Raw genomic sequence first — 27,092 nt, 5'->3', positions numbered from 1 at the left:
ACAGGGCGTGGGGAGGAGGAGAAAGAAGCCTTAATGTGCTTCCTCAAAGGTTTCGTCAAGAGGCCAACTGCAAGTAATATTGTGCTTTTTCAGAATGAGTGTGAGATAGCACTACAACTTTGTTTATAAGTAATATACACAGAAACCCATTGTTTCTTTTCCTTTTAAGTAAAACGGAAAGAAAAGATTCTTACTACTTTATCTGGTGTGTCAAATGGGGACTATTTAGACTCATTTCCTAACACTTACCGTATTTTTCGCCCTGTAGGACGCACCGGCCCATAGGATGCACCTAGATTTGGGGGGGGGGATAAAGGGGGGGGATTATTTCCCCCCCCCCAGGTACGGGGCTGGGGCGAGGGAAGTCCAAGCTTCCCCCACCCAGCCCCCAGAACAGGCAGCTCTCCGCAAGCCGTTGGAGGCCAGCGCGGAGTCGCACCTGGCTCCCACAGTTTGCGAAGAGCTGCGCTAAGCCCGCTCTAGGAGCATGTGGGGCTGGGGGAGGGGGAAGCCCGAACTTCCCCCTCCCCCAGAACGGGTCCCAGAGCGATCCCGAAGCTACGCGCAGCTTTGGGATCGTTCTGGAAGCTTGCAGGGCTGGGGGTGGGCTTTCCCGTCCCCAGCCCCCAGAACGGGTCCCAGAGCGATCCCGAAGCTGCGTGCAGCTTCGCCATCTCTCTGGGAGCTTGCGGGGCTGGGGGCGGGGAGAAGCGGGCTTCTCCCCGCCTCCAGCCTCCAAACCATGTCGGGAGACAGCGGGATGGCGGCGTTTCGCCTCCCCGCTGTCCCCCGAGCTTGTGGGGCTGGCGGTGGGGCTCTCCTGAAGCCTGGAGAGGGAGAGGGGTCGATGCGCACCGACCCCTCTCGCTCTCCAGGCTTCAGCAAAAGCCTGCATTTGCCCCATGGGACACACACACATTTCCCCTTCATTTTTGGAGGGGAAAAAGTGCGTCCTATAGGGCGAAAAATACGGTACCTAAATCTGCTTCAGAGAAACAATTGAGAAAACAATTATTCATACTGGGTTTTTTTGAAAATCATCTTCAAAATATTAATCAGATAGGTGTTTTTTCTTATTATTAACAGCTACACTTTCTAGTTAGGTGCAACCAGCTATTTAACAAGGCCCAGACTGAACCACAACTACTCTTTCCTTCTTTTTAATGTGACTTTATGTGGAAGACCTGTGAACACAAGCTGACTATGTTTCACTCACTACCAGACAAAAGCTATCTTGCACATCAAACCCAGCGCAGGACAGAAAAATCAAATTGGTTTAAGGAGGATTAGAGTTTGAGGATTATGATTCTTTCTTCCAGGGATATAAATTAGTTTAAGATGACAGCAGAATTGGTGGCAAAAGAGGAAAATACAGACCAAAAGGCACAGGGAAACTTCAGGACTTTGATGTATACTGCTCATTAGAACAGAAACCCATCCTTTAGAGAGAGAATCGGCTGAATAATGGTTTGTTAACACCTTTAAAAGGAAGAGAAAAAAATGTATATTCTATGTACTTTTTGAACCAGCACACTTCTGCTAAAGCTGCATCTATCTTCTTCTTTAGAATCTACAAGGCAGCTAACAGTTTTTAAAAGGAGAAAACGCAGATTAAAACCAGGAAAGAAAAATTCAACAGCACATTAATAAAAACAGCAGAAGCCTAGCAAAGAAGACCAGTATCAGCAGCACAATCAAGAGGCCCCAAACATCTGCAGGAAAATGCAGGCATTGCCAGATGCCTGAAACTTAAAAAGAGAAGGTGCTTCCAGAGATACTTCAAAAAATTATACACTCAAGGGCCGCAAGATGAGGTTGAGATTAAACAATTTTTGGAAAGAAATGGACTAACAAAGTTGTCACAAAAAAACAGAGTAATCCTGAATAACAAAATAACACAACAAGAGATTGAACAAGCTATTCAGAACATGCAACTGGGCAAATCTCCAGGGCCAGATGGCTTGACCTCCAAGTATTACAAGACATTAAAAGATTATTTGATCCAACCAATGATGGAGGTCTGCAATGAAATTATGGAAGGGAAGAAGGCGCCGGAATCGTGGAAGGAAGCTTTTATCACATTGATACCAAAATCTGAAACTGAAAAGACACAACTCAAAAACTATCGTCCCATTTCCCTTCTGAATGTGGATTACAAAATATTTGCAGACATTTTGGCAAGTAGACTTAAAAGAGTTCTTAATGAAGTAATTCATAAAGACCAGGCAGGCTTTCTCCCAGGTAGACATATGTTTGCTAACACTAGGAACATTATTGACATTTTGGAACTTTTGCAAACAGACATAAATACAAAAGCAGTGTTAATTTTTATAGATGCGGAGAAGGCCTTTGATAATATTTCTTGGAAATTCATGAAGGGAAATTTGAAAGAAATGGGAGTGGGACGGGGGTTTGAGAATGGGATTGATGCAATATATTCAGAACAAAAGGCCAAACTGATAGTTAACAATGTGGTTACAGAAGAGTTCAAAATTGAAAAAGGAACACGACAAGGCTGCCCGATTTCCCCTTTGTTATTTATCTCGGTTCTGGAGGTGCTCTTGAATATGATTAGAGGGGACCGGTTGGTGGAAGGGATTCAGGTCGGAGCGAAACAATACAAATTTAAAGCTTTTGCAGATGACCTAGTTTTGACCCTGCAGGAGCCAGAATCTAGTACGAAAAGAGTATTACAATTGATACAGGACTTTGGTCGGGTGGCGGGATTTAAATTAAACAAACAGAAAACCAAAGTGTTGGGAAAAAACTTGACAGACACAGAGTCAGAACGGTTTCAGAGAGAAACAGAATTAACTATGGTTAAAAAGGTAAAGTACCTAGGGGTAAACATAACAGCAAAAAAACCTGAGTCTATTCAAGGATAACTATGAAAAATGTTGGTCTGAAATTAAGAGAGACTTGGATAGTTGGACAAAATTGAAGCTTTCTTTGTTAGGCCGAATTGCTGCTATTAAGATGAATGTATTGCCAAAAATGCTGTTTTTGTTTCAAACATTACAGATTGTGGACAAAGCGGAGTGCTTCCGGAAGTGGCAGAAAGATATATCTAGATTTGTCTGGCAGGGCAAAAAGCCCAGAATTAAGTTTAAGATATTAACAGATGCAAAAGAAAGAGGGGGCTTTGCCCTGCCAGACTTAAAGTTGTACTATGAAGCCGCAGCTTTTTGCTGGCTAAAAGACTGGCTACTTCTCGAAGACACTGACGTGTTGGATCTGGAAGGTTTTAACAATGCTTTTGGTTGGCATGCATATTTATGGTATGACAAAGTTAAGATCAATAAGGTCTTTAAGAACCATATTGTCAGGAAAGCAGTGTTTAATGTCTGGACAAAATATAAAGACTTATTGGAAAATAAAACTCCAAGGTGGCTTTCACCTCTGGAAGCCAAGGCCCAAAAAAGACCCAATATGGAGGCCAAATGGCCAAAATATTGGGAAATATTAGAAAAAGATGGAGACAATTGGAAATTGCAGAGTTTGGAGAAAATGAAGGATAAGGTGCGAGACTGGTTACATTATGCTCAGATTAAAGAAGTTTTTAAAAATGACAAAAAGTTAGGGTTCCAGGTGGAGAAATCGAAGTTAGAAACAGAATTGTTAGAACCAAAGACCAAGGTATTATCTAGAATGTATAACTTGCTGCTAAAGTGGAATACACAAGACGAAATGGTTAAATCGGCTATGATAAAATGGGCACAGGACATTGGGCATAACATTATGTTTGAGGACTGGGAAAGGTTGTGGACCACTGGGCTGAACTTCACCGCATGTAATGCTCTGAAGGAAAATGTTATGAAAATGATATATAGATGGTACATGACCCCAGTTAAACTTGCCAAAATATACCATTCGTCTGATAATAAATGTTGGAAATGTAAAGAAAATGAAGGAACATTCTTTCACCTCTGGTGGACATGCCCTAAGGTGAAGGTCTTCTGGGAAATGATATATAATGAGCTGAAAAAGGTATTTAAGTATACCTTCACAAAGAAACCAGAGGCCTTTCTTCTGGGCATTGTCGGCCAGAAGGTGTTAAAGAAGGATCGAACATTTTTCATGTATGCAACAACGGCAGCAAGGATTCTCATCGCAAAAAACTGGAAAACTCAAGATCTACCCACACTGGAAGAGTGGCAGATGCAGCTGATGGACTATATGCAACTGGCCGAGATGACCGGCAGAATCCGTGATCTGGGAGAAGAGAAGTTGGAGGAAGACTGGGAGAAATTCAAGATGTATTTACAAAAACATTGTAATTTGGTTGAGTGTTAAGAAGGATGCTAGATTATAAAAAACTGGTCACCACTAAACTAGATTTAAATTTGATGATAAGTGAGACTAAAGAAAATATAAAACTTTTTGGAAGAAGCGCTAGATTATATGTGTGAGTGGACATGAGATTGTAAACAAGTTGATAATTTGTTTGGAAAATTTTTTTTTTAACGATGTAAATGGGAGCGGGAGACGTGAGGGAGCCCAAAGAAGTGATGAAATTGTTGTGAAAGAAGTAAGATTGTTTATTATGTTTTATATTTAAAAACCTTAATAAATATTTATTAAAAAAAAAAGAAACTTAAAAAGAGAAGAAAAAGCAAGACAAACCTCGCCGGGAGGGAGTTGTGTGGCCTTGCTTCATTCCCTGGCCTCTCAGCTAGATAGTCTTGGGTTTAGATTGTCCTTTGAGAACTTCCAGAAGAGGAAGCCACTGGTTTGACTCAGTATAGGGCAAATGTGTTTAATGTGTTCACCTGCTGCACCAGTGGGAAGGGAAGCTTTAGGGCAGACATAGGCAAACTCGGCGCTCCAGATGTTTTGGGACTACAGTGGTACCTCTGGATGCAAATGGGATCCGTTCCGGAGCCCTGTTCGCATCCTGAGTAGAACGTAACACGCGACTGCCTTTTGCCGCTTCCGCGCATGTGCGTGACATAATTTTGAGCGCATGCGGCAAAACCCGGAAGTAACGCGTTCCATTTCTTCCGGGTCACCGTGGAGCGTAACATGAAAACGCTTAACCCGAATCATATTCAACCCAAGATATGACTGTACAACTCCCATCATCCGTGACCACTGGTCCTATTAGCTAGGAATGATGGGAGTTGTAGTTCCAGAGCATCTGGAGGGCCGAGTTTGCCTATGCCTGCTTTAGGGGGTTAATGTGGGTGCAGTGGCAGAGAGCTGGTGGCTGATGAGCGGAGCAAGCAGGGGCACAGGAAGAAGGTGGTCCTTAAGGTAACTTGGGTCTGGGCTGTTTAAGGTTTTGAGGGCAACAAACATTAATAATAATAATAATAATAATAATAATAATAATAATAATAATAATTTATTTGTACCCCGCCCATCTGGCTGGGTTTCCCCAGCCACTCTGGGCGGCTTCCACAGAAACCAAAAATACACTAAAATCACACATTAAAAACTTCCCTGAACAGGGCTGACTTAAGATGTCTTCTGAATGTCAGGTAGTTGTTTATCGCTTTGACATCTGATGGGAGGGCTCCCACAGGGCGGGCGCCACTACCAAGAAGGCCCTCTGCCTGGTTCCCTGTAGCTTTGCTTCTTGCAATGAGGGAACCGCCAGAAGGCCCTCGGCACTGGATCTCAGCATCCGGGCAGAACGATGGGGGTGGAGATGCTCCATCAGGTCTACTGGGCCGAGGCCGTTTAGGGCTTTAAAGGTCAACACCATCACTTTGAATTGTGCTCGGAAACATACTGGGAACCAATGTAGGTCTTTCAAGACTGGTGTTATGTGGTCTCGGCGGCTGCCCCCAGTCACCAGTCTAGCTGCCGCTTTCTGGATTAGTTGTAGTTTCCGAGTCACCTTCAAAGGTAGCCCCACGTAGAGCGCATTGCTGTAGTCCAAGCGGGAGATAACTAGAGCATGCACCACTCTGGCGAGACAGTCCGCGGGCAGGTAGGGTCTCAGCCTGAGTACCAGGTGGAGTTGGTAGAAGCTGCCCTGGATACAGAATTGACCTGCGCCTCCAAGGACAGCTGTGAGTCCAAAATGACTCCCAGGCTGCACACCTGGTCCTTCAGGGGCACAGTTACCCCATTCAGGACCAGGGAGTCCTCCACACCAGCCCGCCTCCTGTCCCCCAAAACAGTACTTCTGTCTTGTCAGGATTCAACCTCAATCCATTAGCCGCCATCCATCCTCCAACCACCTCCAGGCACTCACACTGGAGTATGCAAATAACTGGGTGCCAGTGAAGTTGTTGTATATTCCTAGTGGTCTGTTCCAGTTGCACTGATGCTTACAGAATCGGTCTTTGCTAAGTTCCTCCTCGGCTATCCAGAGTCTGCTTTCCTGAAAATGAATTTAGGGCTCATCCCCACTTAGCTTTCCTATGCGCTTTCTAGGCAGGGGTCCACGTTTTCCAGATCCAAGCAGGGATTTTGTTTTGTCCTGGAGCTTTCTCCGGAGAATCCAGTGTTTTACTGCTGAATCAGAACAAACACAGGTTTTCTCACTCTCCCAAGTTCCCATGAAGCTGATTGTGCAGGGAATGTGATTGACTCCTCAGAGGAAGAAGCTGATTTAAAGTGGCAAAAGAGACAGGAACCATCCAAAACTATGAAGAATCTTCACATTCAAAGAACAGAAACACATTCTAGCACTGGGAGTAGTAAGAATAGCCCAAGAACGACAAATGCCTGCCTAAGTTGAGACTGCAGGAAGTTTTTCTGCTTCTTGAGTTCTATTACCTTTCCTTACATCTTTCCCCTGAGCAACAAATGATAACTTTAAGGAGACTGGTTAAAATTTGCAGGATTATGCATTTTGGGGGTGGGGATTCAAATAGTGGGTTGCTATATTTGTTTATACCCTCTGGTTTAAGGGCTGCCAGGATGAATAGCCTAAAGCAAGTTTTTTATGTCCACAGCTCCTTTGACCAACCACATTCTTTCCGCAGTGGAAGCCACTTACACTGGGTTCCCTTATAGGACATAAGTGGGGATTTCCCCAGTCTGCCCTTGACCCATTCCATCCCGCCCATTTTCAGCCATTTTCAGTTGTTTAGAGGGTTTGGTTGGGGGGTTGTTGTTGCTGTTGCTGATATAAATTTTGCATAAATTAACACTCCAATCTCCCAGGACATTCTATACAAGATCTCAAAGTAGCTGTCTTATTACAAAAGAATTTCAGAAATAGACTGGAAAGAGAAACTACTGAATTGCAACTTATCACCAAACTTAAAACCATGGAGAAACCTGGTCTGAATAGAGACATTGGATTCTTATCTCATTATACATGATAAAGCTATTTTTAGCCATCTCACCTCTTGCTTTTTCCTGTAAGACCAATTGCAGTCGTTAACAGTCGTCAGCAGGTTTACCACACCTATCAGCCAATCACCCATTCCCACCACCCTTCTGAATAATACCCCTCCCCACCCTCTCACTAAGGGTCTGGTGACTTCTGTTTCAGCGTATCTGAAGAAGTGTGCATGCACACGAAAGCTCACACCAATAACTAACTTAGTTGGTCTCTAAGGTGCTACTGGAAAGAATTTTTATTTTATTTTATTTTATTTTGTTTCAATTAATTTTGCATCTTTATCTTAGATCTTACTTGATTTATGCGGAAGTTGTTCAATTTGGCTGTGTACTTTTTGATGGGCATTTTTGGGGGGTGTTTATCACTACTTTTCTAATGTTTTGGATTATGTGGTTTTTTTTTCCATGTTGTAAGCTGCCCTGAGCATTGTTTTAACTATGGAAAGGCGGCATACAAATAAAATTATTTACGTATGTGTGTAATCAACTTCAATAACCAAGCAAATAAGAGAAAACAGCCTCACATGAAAATTGTAAAGTCAAACTGTGGATCACATTCAAGAATATTTGAATAATAAAACTAAACTGGAAACTAAGTATGCAATCCAGCCAGTTAAGGACTTTGAAGTTCCACTAATTTAAATAAAGAGAATTCAGCACGTTTAACTTTTTTTTTAGTAAACCTAACTAAGATCCACGGTATGTAACCTGGATTGTGCTCTAAGAGTTCTTAAAATCAAAAGCTCTACTCAGCTGCAACAAATAATACATCTACGTAACAGCACTTAATGGAAGGGAACCGCAACCAGGCAAAACCAGTATTGCTACAGAACAACAATGACATTTAATACTTGGGCATCATAGAAATTCCAGCTGATTTTCTGTTTTAAATTATTGTTAGTGGTCGTTTTAGTTTCACATTCAAAAACAGCTGCTAAGACTGCCAAATGAGGCCACAACCCTAACAATAACTGACTTTTACAAACACCATTGTAAGGAAGGTAAAGGACCCCTGGATGGCTAAGTCCAGTCAAAGGTGAATATGGAGTGCAGTGCTCTCACTTTTCAGACCAAGGGAGCCAGCGCTTGTCCACAGACAGCTTTCCAGGTTATGTGGCCAGCATGACTAAAACGCTTCTGGCGCAATGGAACACCGTGACAGAAACCAGAGCGCACGGAACCACCGTTTACCTTCCCGCCGCAGCAGTACCTATTTATCTACTTGCACTGGTGTGCTTTTGAACTGCTAGGTTGGCAGGAGCTGGGACAGAGCAATGGAAGTACACCCCTAGGCAAGTCCAAGACCACAGTTGCACACACGTGGGCACAAACTGTGCAGAGGCCACAGATGCCAGTCCTACTGAGAATGTTCCTGCATGCACCAGCCCCACTCGCTCCACTCCCAACTTGTGCACACAGAGCGTGAATGCCTGAAAGGAGATGTTAAGAATGTTCACCTGAACAGTCACCAATTCCAGAGGCAAGATTACTCCTGTTCATCAATCATGGCCCCTCTCCCCAATTAAAGTGAAAACAGGGCATGTGTGCCCCTTTGTGTGGTGGTTCCTTCGGGGGAAGTTCTTCCCTTCAGGAGGTGGTGAGTCTAATTATATGAGGAGGTAGGTTTTGGTATGGAAGTGAGAGCTGGACCATCAAGAAGGCTGATCGCCGAAGAATTGATGCTTTTGAATTATGGTGCTGGAGGAGACTCTTGAGAGTCCCATGGACTGCAAGAAGATCAAACCGATCCATTCTTAAGGAAATCAGCCCTGAGTGCTCACTGGAAGGACAGATCGTGAAGCTGAGGCTCCAGTACTTTGGCCACCTCATGAGAAGAGAAGACTCCCTGGAAAAGACCCTGATGTTGGGAAAGATGGAGAGCACAAGGAGAAGGGGACGACAGAGGACAAGATGGTGGGACAGTGTTCTCGAAGCTACAAACATGAGTCTGACCAAACTGCGGGAGGCAGTGGAAGACAGGAGTGCCTGGCGTGCGCTGGTCCTTGGGGGTCACAAAGAGTCGGACATAACTAAATGACTAAACAACAACAGGTTTTGGTAGGTCCACCCTTCTCCTCAAAAGCAAGCCGTCAAAGGCTTCTTCTTTCCACACCATGAGAAGTCCACTGCTGTCCACCAGTGGTTTATCATGTGTGATACAATGTCCCAATGGATAATTTAAATCAATGACCACAATCCTAAACCTATTTTGGCTTGTACAGTCATACCTCATGTTACGGACACTTCAGGTTACATGTTTTTGGGTTGCGGACTGCGGGAAACCCCGAAGTAGCGGAACAGGTTACTTCTGGGTTTCGACACTTGCGCATGTGCAGAAACGCTAAATAGCGCTTTGCGCATGCGCAGAAGGCCAAATCGCGCCTGCACAGACGTGGCACTTCAGGATGCAAGTGCTGCGGGTTGTGGACATGCCTCCATCACAGATTACCCTATGTCTGCAACCTGAGGTTCCACTGTATATGTGAAAGGAATTTTGTCAACAGAAAATAACAAGGACGAAAACAAAATTTCAAAGTACTAGTCTGTAACATAGAAGTTGGGGGGAATAAAATGTTTTCTCCTCTTTGTGACAGAACCCAAGCAATTTACTAGAGAAGATTGAAGTCATCAGACAGAGGGTATTCTCTTCTTTTCGTAGCTGAATACAGAAAGCTCTGGCGAGCTACAAATGAAGCCCCTAAATCAAATTCATCTACTCCAGTCCCTGAGGAGTCATCCATCATTCTTTTCATGAACCAGGGTGTTCTATGTGCCACACCTCCTTCCTCAGATCAATGAAGCAATTGGGGAATACTCCTTCTCCTCTCCTAAGGATGATTGATGACTCTTTAGGAGTGAAGTGTGTGACATTTTATTTCTCTTGCTGATAAGATTCTATGACTCTGAACACCTTCAAGTTAATCTTTTCAACAGACTGAAAAAGAGATGCTCTAAAAGCTTTGAAAAGCACAATTGTTAGCAATGATTAATGGATTCATGACATAATGCTGTGTGTATATGAGTGTGTGTGTGTGTGTGTGTGTGTGTGTATGAATGTGTGTGTGTGTGTGTGTGTGTGTGTGTGTGTGTGTGCACAGAGAGAGAGAAACTGAGAGAGAGATTTTATACCCAATTTTGCTCACAATCTGTTGCCTAATATTTGCACGACATGATACATAATTCATCAAGGTTTTTGGAAAAAACTCTTACAGAAATAAGTATAAAAAACATAAATTAGATCAGTGCATGGAAGAGTGGTCTCTTCTGCATCACCTATTTATTAACTAAACCCAGCATTGAAAATTTCAGCCCAACAGAAAATGCATAGGATTTATTCATCATTATGCTACCTGCCCTGGACTGCAAAAATGAAAGGGAGGAGGGGTGTCAAGCCACAATAAATGGCAGGTGACCCACCCACTCTGCCTGCTGTTTTGCACCCTCCCCCTTTCAACCCCTGACATTGCAGGATGAAAGGGGGAGCACACAGAACAAAGGATAGTGCTGTCACCACTAGTATTTCAAGAAGCAAGAAAAAACCTTCCTTTCAAGAGAGGGAGAGTATTTATAGTGCCATTGGGATTCTCTTTTTTCCACCATGGGTGATGAGTGCAAAAGTGGATGGCGTGCAAAAGGCATTTTGCTCCATCTACCCTTCCAGACAAAATGAAGTCAAGGACCTGGGGGAACACTCAAAATGGGTAAATAATGTGCTTGCCTGCCCATAACTGCTTCCAATATCTTCTAGCTTCCTGTTAAACAAGGCTGTACCTATGTAATCTTATGGAAACCAGCTTGAATGGCAGACAAAAAGAACCTGAACAAAGGCTCACTTACTTGAAATATTTGTTTCAGGGAGAAGAGGGCCCGCCTCAGCTCCCGTCCATTTGAATTGTAGAGTTTTTCTAAAGAAAAGACAAAAGAAAAGAAAAAAGTTTAGTGGAAGTTTGATGTAAAATTCAGTTCTCATGACTGTAGGGAGCTGCATGGAATTATTTGTGAGGTTTTTTAATCAATATTCCTCAGTAATGCAACGTACATCAAACATATGAGCAAGGCACAAAATAGAGCAGCACTAAAAACATACAAACACTACAAAGATCAATTAAAATAGGAATACATGCATTGTTGATGAGTACCAGTCCCTTTATTTATCAGACTATGAAATCTTGGTGCAAATAATCATGTTTTCAGTTGGAGTCTGAAACCAAACAGTTCAGGAGATGGATACACCTCAAATAGGAAATCATTCCGGCGGGGTTGGGGCCCTATCATGAGGAAGACACTTCTGCAAGTCTCTTCACTCTGAATGCCGGCAGGAACTGTGAACAGAGCCTTGCTCCCTGCTCAGTCAATCTTAGGAATCAAATTGGCTATTGGAATAGCTGTTGCTGCAAATACAGGGCTTAGTAAACCATCATTATCACCTTGAACCAAGCCCAACAGCACACAGGGAACCAGGAAGCAGATCTTTTAGGACGGTTGTTATGTGATCTCATCTTGCTGCCCCTGTTGACATGGCTAGAATGGAAAGAAGGAGCTTGAGCATCTATATACCTTGTTAAGGGTAGATTCTTCAGTGATCCTGATTCCTGGTGTATTTGCTTGCTATCAGTCCCACCATTTAACTGGGAGGGGGTAACTAAACATCAATCAATAAATTAAACATTAATTTATAAAATGGCCGCAATGGAAAGCCAAGCTATGGTTTAACGTGAATATTCAAGCATGCTGATGGCCAGAGATAAAACTGTGCCTACTCTGTTCTTTCCTGAGTCCTGCCGCTGCCACACTACCTGCAGCCAAGCCATAGTTTGGCTTAGCATTGTGTAGGAGCCCAGCTTCATGATTTGTCTTCCCCAAGAAACCCCAAGTAACAAACGAATATTGGTTACAGTTTATCTGGAGGCAATGTTGACTAGTCCAAGGTTGCCCAATGAGCTTGATGGTTGATTTTGAACCTAGACCCAACAATATACTCGCAAAAGACAGGTTATGCCAGATGGTTAAAACATTGTAGGATCATAGTCACCATGAGTGTCCAGAATTCCTTTCCTCACTTTTGAATAGGAGAACTAGACTTCTATATACACAGCTTCCACAAGGATAGCACATGGGCGCATTGGAAAGACTTCTCAGAAAGAAAGAAAATGGGAGGGTCATTGTTCTACTGGGGTCAACAAAATCCAAACAAGTAAAATGCAACAGAGATGAATGCAACAGCAAAGGGTGCAATCCAGCAGCAAAGCCTCTTGAATGGGCCCCAGTGGAGCTTATTCGCTTCTGCGAGGGGCCATTGGAGGTCTTCCCACTGGTTTGTTCCCCATATGTTCTGCATAAGCAGAAAAGGCATGTTTTGGAAGCAAATGCTTTTGGTTCTCTTCTCTGAAAGAAGCGAAACATAACGGACATTTGCTGGGATCCAAATAGTTTCAGCCAATATGAAAGAGACGCCTCAGCAGTTGTTTGTAAACCTCCAAAGCAATATTCTGTCCTTGGCGCTGGAGAGCGAATGTGTGGCCCATTTATCCCTCTCGCAGTTCTCACAACTTCTTATTCCTTACGGAGCCGACAAATTCCCAGCACAAAACATTGCAAAAAGGAATGTCTCTTGTAATCACGGACCCAAACACACACTTTAATTATCCTAGCCCAAGAATCAATTCACTGGTGTGTACAAGTACATTATGTTTCTTGGCTGGATAAAGTAAAGTCTTGTCAGGAAAGCTGAAAGGATAATAGGGTTTTTTTGTGGGGTGGGACGGGACTTGCTGGGTTTTATTTTTAAAATTGTATTGTCTTCACGTGCTAAATAGGAACAAAATTATTCCTTGGAAAGATACCACCATCTGGCCTTTGTTAGAATTAAATTCCCTTCATTCTCATACAATTGCATACAGTTTGTCCAAAGATGGGTCTATCTGCCTGTGTGTTTTTGAAGAGATGCAGAACTAGATTTTAATTTCATCACAAGAGTCAACATGGTGTACACGGGATTCCCAGGAAACATGCCATCCAGGCATCGAATAGACCTGGATCAGCAGTGCTTCAGCAAGACTGTTGTATTATATACCTTCACATCAGATTTCACGTTTCAAGGTAGTATGTCTCTGTCGCTACACTACCACAACTCGTAATACATAAGGATGACCTAAAGCGTCATGACCAAATGCATTTTATTTCTCGGACCCAACAGATAATCCGTTTACTCCTGAATGAAGAGTGCCATTGAATTTAAGACCCAAACACCATGCTGCAAAACCTCAGGACTCACCCAGTGTCCTCAAATAAGAATTCAGACAGAATTAAACAGGGAATAGGGAGGATCCACATAAGAGTGCTAGCCTCATTAAAGGTAAAGGGACCTCTGACCGACTCTGGGGTTGCAGCGCTCATATTGCTTTATTGGCTGAGGGAGCCGGCGTACAGTTTCTGGGTCATGTGGCCAGCATGACTAAGCCGCTTCTGGAGAACCAGAGCAGCGCATGGAAACGCCATTTACCTTCCCACTGGAGTGGTACCTATTTATCTACTTGCACTTTGACGTGCTTTCGAACTGCTAGGTTGGAAGGAGCTGGGACCGAACAACAGGAGCTCACCCCGTCACGGGGATTTGAACCACCAACCTTCTGATTGGCAAGTCCTAGGCTCTGTGGTTTAGACCACAGCGCCACCCACGTCCCTTTGCCTAGTAGTGCTACTTTTTAAAAAATCCAAAGGAGGCATCAGTTAAAGTTCACTAACATTTTCTCCTTTTGTTCAAGCAAAAGCGAACATTCTACGATTCTATGATTCAGATAAATTATTGAGAGAAAGAACACACACTGAATACTCTGTGACTTCTATAGAATCATAGATTTGGAAGGGGCTGTGAGGGTCATTTAGTCCTATCCCCTGCATTGCAAGAATCTTTTGCCCAATGTGGTCTCAAACCTACAATCCTGAGATTAAGAATTTCATGCTCCACCAGCTGAATTATCTCAGTTAACAACATCATAATTTTCACAGAACTGTATTTAGCAATGCATTTGTTTTTACCCGGAGCTGCTCTTCTAATGCAGAAATGTGCAAGTTGCGGTGCATTAAGCCAAACATAGCCCCGTGTGTCAGCTCGCCAGGAGCACGATAACCCTTTTTCTTTTCGCCATGTGCATGCATGGCAGGCCATAATGCATGTTCACTGTCTGATGCTCAGCTTCATGGGTCGCAATTTGTGCAAGGAGAGCTAGAGGTTAGAGGAACCGCAGGTGGCACACTTGATTTAAATCAGTGGCTGTTTGATTGACACACGTCTCACTTCTGGGTTGTCGTACTGCTTCTGTCATGTCCAAAGAGCAACTTGCGCTGGAAGAATCCGAAAACTAGATGTGCTTCCGTGGCTTATGAACTTTTCTCTACATGTTCTCCTTTGCACACTGCAACAGTATGAAGTGCAGAGAACATGTGCAGAAAGGTTGTTTTCTGCTGCTCCAGAGAAGCGGACACGGAGCAATGGATCTAAACTACAAGAAAGAAGATTCCATCTAAACATTAGGAAGAACTTCCTGACAGTGAGAGCTGTTCGGCAGTGGAATTTGCTGCCAAGGAGTGTGGTGGAGTCTCCTTCTTTGGAGGTCTTTAAGCAGAGGCTTGACAACCATATGTCAGGAGTGCTCTGATGGTGTTTCCTGCTTGGCGGGGGGTTGGACTCGATGGCCCTTGTGGTCTCTTCCAACTCTATGATTCTATGATTCTATGATTTCTATGATTTGAGCAGCTGCCGATGCTCCAACATCCCGAGTCCCTCCCAGTCTGATTCATCACTGAGTGCATCCTGTATTGTGTATCACTAACGAAAGTCAACTGCTTGGTGCAGAGGGTGAAAACACAGAACAAAGTAAATGTCTGGACGTTTTTCAGGAGGCATATAAAACTAATTATTGCAGCATGCCATTCTTTCATTGAATGTCAGACAAATTTAACTGGTGTCCAGCAAGAGCAAGAAAAAATACCTTGGAGCGACGCCAAAACAAGGCTTTCGTCTGAGCTTTGTTTTTGTCTACAAAAGCCAATAATAAATCTATTGGCAAGACAATGCACTTTCCTTTTTACTCCCAGACCCAGCAAAATATATCATTTTGTGAGGGGGATCAGCCACAGGCACAGTGCCCATTAGTACATTAATGCTGCTCTTCTGCATGTCTGCTGAGGTTCTGCAGCTTCGCCTGTTACAAATTCATAGGGTTTGATCTAATCTGACTGTGTGTGTGTGTGTGTACACACACACACACACACACACATATACACACACACACACACACACACACACACACACACACACACTATTTGAAACCTTCACATTTTCTCCCTGACTACTCCAGGGGAGACACAATTTATACTCAGCAGAGAAAAAATAGTTTCTGACTTTAAATTGTGGTCTGATTAAAGCAAAATAAAAAGGTAAAGGTACCCCTGCCCGTACGGGCCAGTCTTGACAGACTCTGGGGTTGGTGCGCCCGTCTCACTCAAGAGGCCGGGGACCAGCGCTGTCCGCAGACACTTCCGGGTCACGTGGCCAGCGTGACAAGCTGCATCTGGCGAGCCAGCGCAGCACACGGAAACGCCGTTTACCTTCCCGCCAGTAAGCGGTCCCTATTTATCTACTTGCACCCGGGGGTGCTTTCAAACTGCTAGGTTGGCAGGTGGCCTATATGCAACCGGATGAATAAAGTTGTCAAGTGTTCTCTCCCTTTCTCTGACAGGTAGATAAATGCAGATAGATGACTAGCACATAAAAGAGGTGATGAAGATAATCATTTTGAAAGGATGCAGTCAACACGCAACCTCACAACAGATTTTCACTGCTATGACCAAGTGGTGCAATTTCCACCACAAAGTGCCTTTGTACGTACTAGGGCAGGCATAGGCAAACTCAGCCCTCCAGATGTTTTGGGACTACAAATCCCATCATCCCTGACCACTGGTCCAGTTAGCTAGGGATCATGGGAGCTGTAGTCCCAAAACATCTGGAGGACTGAGTTTGCCTATGCCTGTACTAGGGCCTCTTTGCTCTTAGGACCTTGGGACACTATTGCAAAAAGCATTCAAGGTGCCAGGGAGGGAGATCTCTGGAGACCTCTCTGCTTCACCCTGTGTGCTTCCACCACAGTCTAGCAAAACCAGTATTGTACCTACACTACAAAACCTCACACAAACCATTTGAATGCAAAACATATCATCAGCACATAATTATTTCTGTCATTCCTCTCCTAGGTTTCAATAACTTATCGCAAGAAATGAAGTAATTTCTTTTGTTCAGACTGTCTGGGCTCCCGGAGACCTGAAACATGATAATACGAACTGGCTGTGAAGTGAGCCATGAAGCAAGTTCTCAGGATTTGCACACGGGCGCTTCTCAAAAAGGGCTCCCTTCCCCCCGCCAAACCAATGAATCAATGCTTTCCTCATTATTTGTTCACAAAGAGTGCTGACAGCATATAATTACCCTTATTGGAAAGCGCTGCAGTAGATCACTTATTCAATTGATCAGTGGTTATCCAGTGGTTATTGATCAGTGGTTATCCAGGCGAGGGCTAGCTCTCCTCAGATATCTGACAATGTACCATTATGTTGTGCAATGCGAAATGCAGAAACAACCCCGACAACCAGGCAGCTGTCAGTTAACGCTCAGGCCATCCTCAGAGTCTGTTGCTGAAAAATAAACTATTTCCGTATGCTTATTTTGGTACGGCTTGCTGTAGAATTCGGTACAAGGCACTACTCCAGTTAAAATCTGGGGTGCTGATAGGTTGGATGAGTGACTTGAAATGGCTAGCTCACGAGGCCATGGCCCAAACCCAGGCTACAAGCTTCAGGGCCGAGTCCCAGGGTCATAAATACGCCCCCCCCCCACATACTGTCCATGCCTCTAATATATATTTAGGATTCAGCCATAGGTAAGGTGGGTGGGTGGGTTTAAATTCTTGTTTTGAAAGACAATAGAGTGCAACCTCTGGGGGTGAAGCCAAACCGCCCGAGAATCCCAGCGCCCGCTATGGCTGCAGAGACCAGTAACTCATAACTGCTGTCTCCTGTGTTGTTTTTGTTGCGTTATCAGCACCAAAGTGACTTCTCTAGGGTGCAAGTCTGCGCAGATCCTGGGCTGCCCAGATGACAAGACCTCTCTCTCAGCCTCACTGATGTGATCCAAAGGAATGCAGAACAATACCTGATGGAGCGTCTCCACCCCCATCGTTCGGCCCGGACACTGAGGTCCAGCGCCAAGGGCCTTCTGGTGGTTCCCTCACTGCGAGAAGCAAAGCTACAGGGAACCAGGAAGAGGGCCTTCTTGGTAGTGGCACCCACCCTGTGGAATGCCCTCCCATCAGATGTCAAAGAGATAAACAACTACCTGACATTTACAAGACATCTGAAGGCAGCCCTGTTCAAGGAAGTTTTTAATGTGTGACATTTTAGTGTATTTGTATTCTTTGTTGAAGCCGCCCAGAGTGGCTGGGGAAACCCAGCCAGATGGGCGGGGTACAAATAAATTATTATTATTATTATTATTATTATTATTATTATTATTAGGCACCAGCTTGGCTTCAGGAGTTGCCAGAAGAGGAGGCATACAAGCTGTCATCCAACTTTCTTAGGGACTCTACTCTGGATTTGTGTAGAGTTTACTGCTTAGTAGGGCCGTCTTAAGTATATCTGGCGCTGTGGTGCAAAGATCCCTCCAGCGCTGACCCCCCGCCCCCATTTCCCAGATTTGCTGACCTTTTTACAGTGCTGCTGGCAGCTTTGCGAGGCTGGAGGAGAAGGGCAGCAGCTGGAGGGTGGCTCCTCCAGCAGGGAAGAGGCGGAGGCTCCGGGCACATTGATGCTCCAGCAAGGCGGGCAAGGGTGAGCTGATGCCAGGAGGCGCTGCGCCCAGCCTCCGCCTCTTCCCTGGTGCCTATGCTGCGATGGCCATGGCAGGCAGAGGCTCTAGGCGTGGGATGGTGGAGGTGGGCGAGGGCTGTGAATTAATGCCGGGAGGTGCCACATCCAGCCTCCGCCTCTTCCCTGACGCCCTCCAGAACTTGGCGCCCTGGCACCCCGTGACACTTAGAATCATAGAATCCTAGAGTTGGAAGAGACCACAAGGGCCATCGAGTCCAACCCCCTGCCAAGCAGGAAACACCATCAGAGCACTCCTGACATATGGTTGTCAAGCCTCTGCTTAAAGGCCTCCAAAGAAGGAGACTCCACCACACTCCTTGGCAGCAAATTCCTCTGTCGAACAGCTCTGTCGAACAGCTCTTACTTACACTTGCCTCTATGGACAAGACATCCCTGCTGCTTAGCCTTTTCTTCTCCTGAATGTGTTCCACAAGGCAGCAGGTATAGGTTTCTCCTCGGGGATGGAGGCACAGATACCTGGGAACTTGAATCCCATGGAGCGCAGAACCTAGCTGGATCCTAAAGGACATGGTAGATAGCAGCAGAACAAACTGATAAAAAAACCCTCTCATGAAGCCAAGCTTAAAACAGCCTGTTCCGTTCCTTATAGACTCACATCCTGAGATTTTAATCCTTGCCCTACAGACCCTAAGCAGGAGTGAAACCTGAGATCAGGTATTGCAATGAACACTGAGCATGCCCAGTGGCCATGGGATGCTGAATTACTGATGGGAAGGAAAGGAAAACCAGAGGCAGGGGGTGCAATGGGGTATCATTGAAGAGAGCATGACTGCCTGTTTCCTTGAACAGGAGAACTCCACACCGAAACATTTTGTTGCTGCAACAAAACAAATTCCTTCCAGTAGCACCTTAAAGACCAACTAAGTCAGTTCTAGGTATGAGCTTTCGTGTGCATGCACACTTCTTCAGATACACTGAAACAGAAGTTTCCAGACCCTTCTATATAGTGAGAAGGTGGGGAGGGGTATTACTCAGAAGGGTGGGTTGACGACTCTTAACGACTGCAATAGGTCTTACAGGAAAAATCACCCCTTGCTTTTTCCTGTAAGACCTATTGCAGTCGTTAAGAGTCGTCAACAGGCTCATCACAGCTATCTGCCAATCACCCATTCCCACCACCCTTCTGAGTAATACCCCTCCCCACCTTCTCACTATATAGAAGGGTCTGGAAACTTCTGTTTCAGTGTATCTGAAGAAGTGTGCATGCACACGAAAGCTCATACCAAGAACTACCTTAGTTGGTCTTTCAAGGTGCTACTGGAAGGAATTTGTTTTGTTTTGACTATGGCAGACCAACACGGCTACCTATCTGTAACTGGAATTTTGTTGCTGGTCTCTCTTGTCCGTCCCCTGCCTTTACACTTGAATAATCTACTTACACAACAACTGAGAAACAGATATACCACTGGAGCAGAAATAGCAGACTGCCACAACTCTTGCTTTCAGGTTGTCTAATTGCTTTGCGGCATTCTAGTTGAGCAAGTAAGAACAAACACTTTCTCGACATAAGCAAATAATGGGGCAAAGCTATTCTGCTGCTCCCTCTGCAACTTGGTGTGGTGCTTGCCAGGAAGAGGCACAAAGCAACTGGTTATAAAATGCACAAATTGATGTAACTGAATTTGCAGTATTAGCAGAATCATAGAATAATAGAATTGTAGGGTTGGAAGGGACCCCAAGGGCCATTGAATCCAGCCCCCCCCCCCGTGATGCAGGAATCTGAGATTTGGGTATCCAAGTTATGCCAAACCTTTATATGGATATGGCTTCAGAAACATCCAACGTTAAGTTCTATGTTTTTCCATTGGATACCTAAGCGTCTTCAGTTCAACCAGAGGAATCCCATTTGTTTAAACAATTGAAGGAATTCAGCATATATTGCAATGAAGTCAACAACTGTAAGGAAAATATTGGAATAAGATCAGGGTTTATTGGTAATGAGATTATTTCTTCTACTCTACAAGATGTAGTATACATACAAGTATTTAAGGCCTTGTTTAGCTATGTAACTGTTTTCCATAAAGGGAACTGTTTGCATCCAGAAAGAAAGAAAGAAAGAAAGAAAGAAAGAAAGAAAGAAAGAAAGAAAGCAGATTTTATGTGTAAATATGTAATGAAACAGATGATAGTATCATAACATTTAAAAATGAAAAAACAAAATGGAATTGTAATGATATTGCTGCCTAAAGAATTCTGGTAACTATAGCATGGTGGGGTTCTGAATTCTCCCATACAGGGGTATTGCCTCTTAAAAGAGGCATCCCTCCACACAGAACAACAATTCCCAGAATTCCTTGGGAAGAGGGATGACTGTCAAACCAGAGTCAGCAACACTTTTGAGTGCAACGTTCTCTTTTCTGTGTCTTTTCCAAGCAACCATGTTCCAACAGTTGCTGGATGGCAGGATGCCAAGAAAACATTTGCCAATCAATCAGATGCATTAGACTATGCCATTTGCACTAAACAATAGTTCAATGGGGAAAGCACTTGGAAATTAATACAATAAAAATGCAGTTAAAGACCTTCGAGTGTTTTAATACATATTTGTAAGTCGTTTGAGGACTGCAAAGATGGTAGGGGGAAATCATCCACTACCACTTCTTACACCTCTCTTTTACTCATGATACAGTTCAAGCACGATAAACCTCTTAGAGTTTAGTGAAAAATAAGACTTAGATGGCAATGGTGACTTCTAATCCCCATTTGAATACAGTGGTACCTCGGGTTACATACGCTTCAGTTTACAGACACTTCAGGTTACAGACTCCGCTAACCCAGAAATAGTACCTTGGGTTAAGAACTTTGCTTTAGGATGAGTACAGAAATCATGTTCCGGTGGCGCGGCGGCAGCAGGAGGCCTCATTAGCTAAAGTGGTGCTTCAGGTTAAGTACAGTTTCAGGTTAAGAACGGACCTCCGGAACAAATTAAGTACTTAACCCAAGGTACCACTGTACCATAAACCATTTGAGAAAGCTGGAAAAATTCCTCTCCCCTCCAAAATCAGAAGGTTCTTTTAAAAGGACTCTCAATTTGAGGTCAGAGGGTAAACTAATGCACTCAATCTGATGAAAGGATGCGTTGCATTTTTTAACAGCATGCATTTGTTTACTTATAAATCTAAAAAATATTTTATGCCGTTTATTTCATAAAATGGATCAAAGTTGTTTGCAACGGAAGCACATTAAACTGTACCGTAAAAACCACATTAAAAAGATCAAAATCCGATATCAATTGACCACTGTGGAAGGATGCATTCTTAATTCCGTGCACAGGCCTGGCAGAATATAACAGATTTTCAGCTGGCCTTTAACAGATGGCACAGAACGCTCCTGCTGAATCTCTATTGGCAGAGTTTTTCACTGAACTGAAGGCTCTATTTATTGTTGTTCTCAAATGAGCTGGCTGGCCTGGGTAACAACCCCAAGACAGCTTTTGCCTAGGCCTGCTGTTTTCAAAATATAACAAGAAACCTAGAATCAGTATATGAACTGACTGCAAAACTATGACTATCTAAACTAAGTCCTCAACTACGTTATTCGGGTTTTCTTGCACCACCATTACCGTAGCATTTATGGTTTGTGCCCCCATAATTCTCAATTTCTTCTTCAACTTCTCAGCCCATAGTCTCCACCACCTCAAATTCTTAGCTTCCTTCCCACAGTTCGTCCGACCTTGAAGCCAGGTATACCCAACATGGTGTCGTACAGATGGCAGTTGGAGTCCAATGACACCTGCAGGGCACAACACAGACTACCTCTGCCCTAGGCCCATTTGTGTGTTTCCCCACTTCCACAACTGGTGGGGAAAACATTGCGCTCCTTCTGGGGTAGTTTGCACCCCACCCTGCACTAAACTCCCACACAGAGGCTGCTGGAAGCTTCTGTCAGCATGTGACAGAAGCCACCCCCTTGGAACGGCTTCGATTAACTGGTTAAACCTGGGAGGGTAGCCCTCGGTGTGTTAGGGACTTCACCTGCATATGAAGGCAGGCTGTGACAGATACAGCACATAATACCAAAAGTCAGAGGCACAGCATGAGTTGCTGGCACATGGGGCAAGCGTTGCACCCCCCCTCCCCAGTGGACTGGGCAGCTGGGGTGGGGGCATGCACCATGGATGTGTGTGTGGAGCCTGAACAGAGGATGAATGGAGCCCGCCTCCAACAAGTTCCTTGCCCACTGCCTCCATCCACCTGCCTGCTAGACCAGCGGTTCTCAACCTGTGGGTCCCCAGACGTTGTTGGACTACAATTCCCATCATCCCTGAGCTCTGGCCTTGCTAGCTAGGGGTGATGGGAGTTGTAGTTCAACAACATCTGGGGACCCACAGGTTGAGAAAGGCTGTGCTAGACCAACCCACTTGCTGCTGCACCTCAGCTGCCAGGGAGCTTGAGCCACAGCCCCCCTACCCCCCACCCCCACTACAGCTCTATCAAGAGTGGGTCCAATGGTCAAGAAGACATTTTCTGTATGAGCTGTGGAGAGAAGTGAGGCGCTGATGAGGTTCATCAACCTGGGAAGGTGGCCCACCTAAGGGAAGGAAAACTGATCCTAAATCTCCACTGCCTTGTGGGATATCTTTGGAAGAAGAAAAGGCTAAGGAGTAAACCCTACACAAATCTGGAATGGAGTCCCTAAGGTAGTTTTATGGCACCTTGTATGTCTCATTCCAGCAACTCCTGCAGCCAAGCTGATGCCAAACGTATTGCTCTGCTTTCCTTTGGACCGCATCAGCAAGGCCAAAATGGGGGTCTTGTCTTCTGGGCAGCTCAGGGCCTCCATACACACTGCCCAGTTGCTGCAAACGCAGATGTTTGACTTCACCTCCAGAGGCGCACTCGATTGTCTCTTGAGAAAGAGACAATTACCTCCAGTAATAGGGGAAAAGGCTGATCGCCGAAGAATTGATGCTTTTGAATTAAGGTGCTGGAGGAGACTCTTGAGAGTCCCATGGACTGCAAGAAAATCAACCCTATCCATTCTGAAGGAAATCAGCCCTGAGTGCTCACTGGAAGGACAGATCGTGAAGCTGAGGCTCCAATACTTTGGCCACCTCATGAGAAGAGAAGACTCCCTGGAAAAGACCCTGATGTTGGGAAAGATGGAGGGCACAAGGAGAAGGGGACGACAGAGGACGAGATGGTTGGACAGTGTTCTCGAAGCTACAAACATGAGTTTGACCAAACTGTGGGAGGAAGTGGAAGACAGGAGTGCCTGGCGTGCTCTGGTCCAGGGGGTCACAAAGAGTCGGACACGACTAAACGACTAAACAACAACAACAACAAACAGGGGCAAAATGCCTCTAAATGTGATTCTGGGGAACATGAGTGAGAAAGTGTTACTGTGCTCATTTCTTGCTTCCACAGGCATTCTGTTGGCCACTCAGAGAACAGAAAGTTCAACTAAAGGGGCCCTTGGCCTTATCAGGTTTCTTTTCCTGAGGCACAATAACTCTGTGGTAAAGCTGAAAGGATAGGTTTTGCCACAACTCACCCCTGTATAAGGACATGTTCAGCCACCCCATCTGGTGAGCAGATTTGTATTTTTTTTAAAAAAATAATTTTTATTAATTTTACAACATAAAATACAAACAAACATAACACGACTTCCCCATACCTCCCCTTCACTGCATCCTTGTTTTAAAATTTTTTAGCAATCCTTCATCCATTTTTATATTTAATTCTCTTTAAAATTTTCTTAAGCTTAAATTTTTACAGCTGTAATTCTTTATATCAAATCCCTTGACATCTTAACATTCCGAAATTTTACAACAATTTTTAAGATAAACTTTAAATTTTTTCCAGTCCTCTTCCACTGTCTCTCTCCTCTGGTCACGAATTCTGCCGGTCATCTCTGCCAGTCCCATAAATTCAGTCACCTTGGTCTGCCATTCTTCCAGAGTAGGTAGTTCTTTAGTCTTCCAATACTTTGCCAAAAGAATTCTTGCTGCTGTTGTTGCATACATAAAAAATGTTCTATCTTTCTTTGGAATCATTTGGCCTACCATGCCCAAGAGAAAAGCCTCCGGTTTCTTTGCAAATGTCCACTTAAGGATTTTCTTAATTTCATTATAGATCATTTCCCACTGGTGAGCAGATTTGTAATCTCAGAGCTAGTGCACAGCCAGAATGCCTGCCTGACATCCCTCCAGTTGCTGGCAGGGTTCAAGGCTGGACATACAAGAGTTGCGTTTTTAATTACAATCTCCCTCGTAATTACAAAGGGATGGAAATGAAGTCCCCATCCCTCAGAGCACCTAACAAATACGTAGCAATGACCCAACTTGGATATGTCTCACACATCGTCCTATTACAGATAGTATCTGAAGAAGTGTGCATGCACACGAAAGCTCATACCAAGAACTGACTTAGTTGGTCTTTAAGGTGCTACTGGAAGGAATTTGTTTTGTTTTGACATCATCCTATTTTATTTTATTTTAAAGCACCTAACTGCCATTGGGGGAAGGCACCAAGGGAAAGCAAAACTACAGAGTACAAATCAGCTTTTTAAACTCGGCTTTAGGTCGACGCATCCCTTTATTTCAGAGTCCGGAGTGTCCTCCTATATTCAAAAGGGTGTTTTTATCAAACTTGCCATATCCTCCGCGGTCTGGAAGTCATTGCTTCAAGATCAGCTGCATCCCACATTTGTTTTAAATGTCACACACACATACTTATGCAGCTCTGAGCTTGCTGGAGATGCCAGATTGCCTGGGGCTGGGATTCCGCTCTCTTCCCATTTTGCTCCACAGAAATCCCACCGAGGTTTTTCTCCTCTGCTCTTCTCTTCCAAAGAAAGATTTCAGAATACTCCAGACGAAACTTACATGCATTACATCAACTTCTTTGCAAAACAGGTCATTGCTCTGTCCCGCTAACCGTAAGCAAACAAATCCTGCACAGGTGGCTGCTGGTGAAGCATAGCAATACCCTGGCTTCTGTCCCTGGCCAGGGGGCCAAAGGTCACTGCAAGGCTGCACCCCAAACCTCCAAAGAAGAACTTTGCGGTAAAGGGTAGACCATGAGTAGGCAAACTAAGGGCCGGGAGCCGGATGCAGCCCAATTGCCTTCTAAATCCGGCCCGCGGACAGTCCAGGAATCAGTGTGTTTTTACATGAGTAGAGTCGTTTTATTTAAAATGCGTCTCTTTTTGTATTAAATTGGAAAATTTTAATAAATATCTTTTAAAAAATAAAATAAAATGCATCTCTGGGTTATTTGTAGGGCCTGCTTGGTGTTTTTACATGAGTAGAATGTGTACTTTTACAGTGGTACCTAGGGTTACATACGCTTCAGGTTACATACGCTTCAGGTTACAGACTCCATTAACCCAGAAATATTGCTTCAGGTTAATAACTTTGCTTCAGGTTAAGAACAGAAATTGTGCAGTGGCGGCGCTGTGGCAGCGGGAGGCCCCATTAGCTAAAGTGGTGCTTCAGGTTAAGAACAGTTTCAGGTTAAGAAATTAAGTACTTAACCCGAGGTACCACTGTATTTAAAATGCATCTCCGGGTTATTTGTGGGGCATAGGAATTTGTTCATTTCCCCCCCAAAAAATATAGTCCGCCCCCCCCACAAGGTCTGAGGGACAGTGGACCGGCCCCCTGCTGAAAAGGTTTGCTGACCCCTGGGGTGGACCAACACAGCCCCTTTGATGGCCAAAGAAGTAGAACCTGCAACTTAAAATGCCAGTTGTGTTGGCACTGCAGGAGAAAGGTGACTGCAGGCAAGAAAACCAGCACAGGAAGATTAGCCCGACCTAAACTGGATATAAATGTTTGCAACTCACCACATTATTTTGGCCTTGAAGAGTGTTGTAACAGTGTTCAAAACTCCCACTGTTCTAGGCACATTTTATGACAGGGCGGGCAGCTTCTCAGCTCTGGGCACAGTGCTGAGCCTATGATTTCAGATTAAAACTGCAGAGTGGAAGGAAAGGCGGACCTTTTTCTGCCTCCCCACTTTTAGCTACTCTCTGAAGACTGGAGAACAGACCCTCTTAAGAATATTAGGGGGGTGGGCAGGGGAGGGACTCCAGCGGTGCCCAAACTTTTTCAAAGAGGGCCAGATTTGATGAAGTAGTGAATGTGCGTTAAGGCCAACCTGCGTTGTTGAGCTTTTTTTAATCAACCTTGCGGGCCAGATTAGGCCCCCGAAATAAGACTTTGGACATGCCTGGACTAGACCATGTGAAAAATGAACATAATATTTTAGCTGCAGTTCATTCATTTTCAGCTTTGTATTCTTGTTATTTAAAAAGTGCGCCGAGACATTCCGTTGTTGCACCAATTACCTAGGTTTAAGGTGCCATTTAGCTCCTAGTTTTCATATTTCAGTTTCTAACATAGCCTTGGAATTTTGACTTTTATCTTTCAGTGGAGTTTCTCAGTTACAGAAGAGGCAAAAGGAAACAGCAGCAGTATTCCTCAGACAAATTCTGCACGTCCCTCCACCCAACAACAGAGAAGCTCGCTGGAGAAGAGAATGACTTGCTGTTCCTCATCCCTTAGCTAACATAAAGAGATCTACAAGGATTGTTTGAACTGACTGTAAGGGTTAACTACCTTGACAGCTCATAAACTGGGTTCAGCCTTTATGTACATTTTTAAAAAACCCCACCGTCCAACCTGTCTTTATTCAGTGTTTGACTGGTACTCAGCAATACCGGGGTACTTTGAAACAACTTTCTTCCACCACAGCACTAAAAAGGCAAGTGTTGGATTATTCCCTACAGGAAATCAGTCTCTCATATTTAGTTCTACCAAACAGCTGCTAACCGAACTAAAATAGCCTTGCACTTCACATAGAGCCTGAAACAGAAGCAGCATTATCATGTTACATGGTTTT

General features: G+C 44.3%; 1 protein-coding gene across 12 annotated transcripts in view; it reads right to left on the bottom strand.

Moving 5' to 3' along the window:
* Window positions 1-27,092, bottom strand: part of FHOD3 (formin homology 2 domain containing 3) — a 366,192-nt gene that overhangs the window by 183,827 nt on the left and 155,273 nt on the right. For all 12 annotated transcript variants that reach the window (XM_081836232.1, XM_081836231.1, XM_081836221.1 and 9 more), the window contains exon 4: window positions 11,140-11,207. In XM_081836232.1, coding sequence (XP_081692358.1) covers window positions 11,140-11,207 — 68 coding nt within the window. The remainder of the gene's footprint in view (window positions 1-11,139; window positions 11,208-27,092) is intronic.

Source organism: Podarcis erhardii (assembly GCF_964252035.2).
Source record: "Podarcis erhardii genome assembly, chromosome: 13".
In the NCBI taxonomy this organism is placed as follows: Eukaryota; Metazoa; Chordata; class Lepidosauria; order Squamata; family Lacertidae; genus Podarcis; species Podarcis erhardii.
The sequence above is the reverse complement of the archived record's forward strand: the minus strand, read 5'-3'. Positions and strand labels throughout refer to the sequence as shown.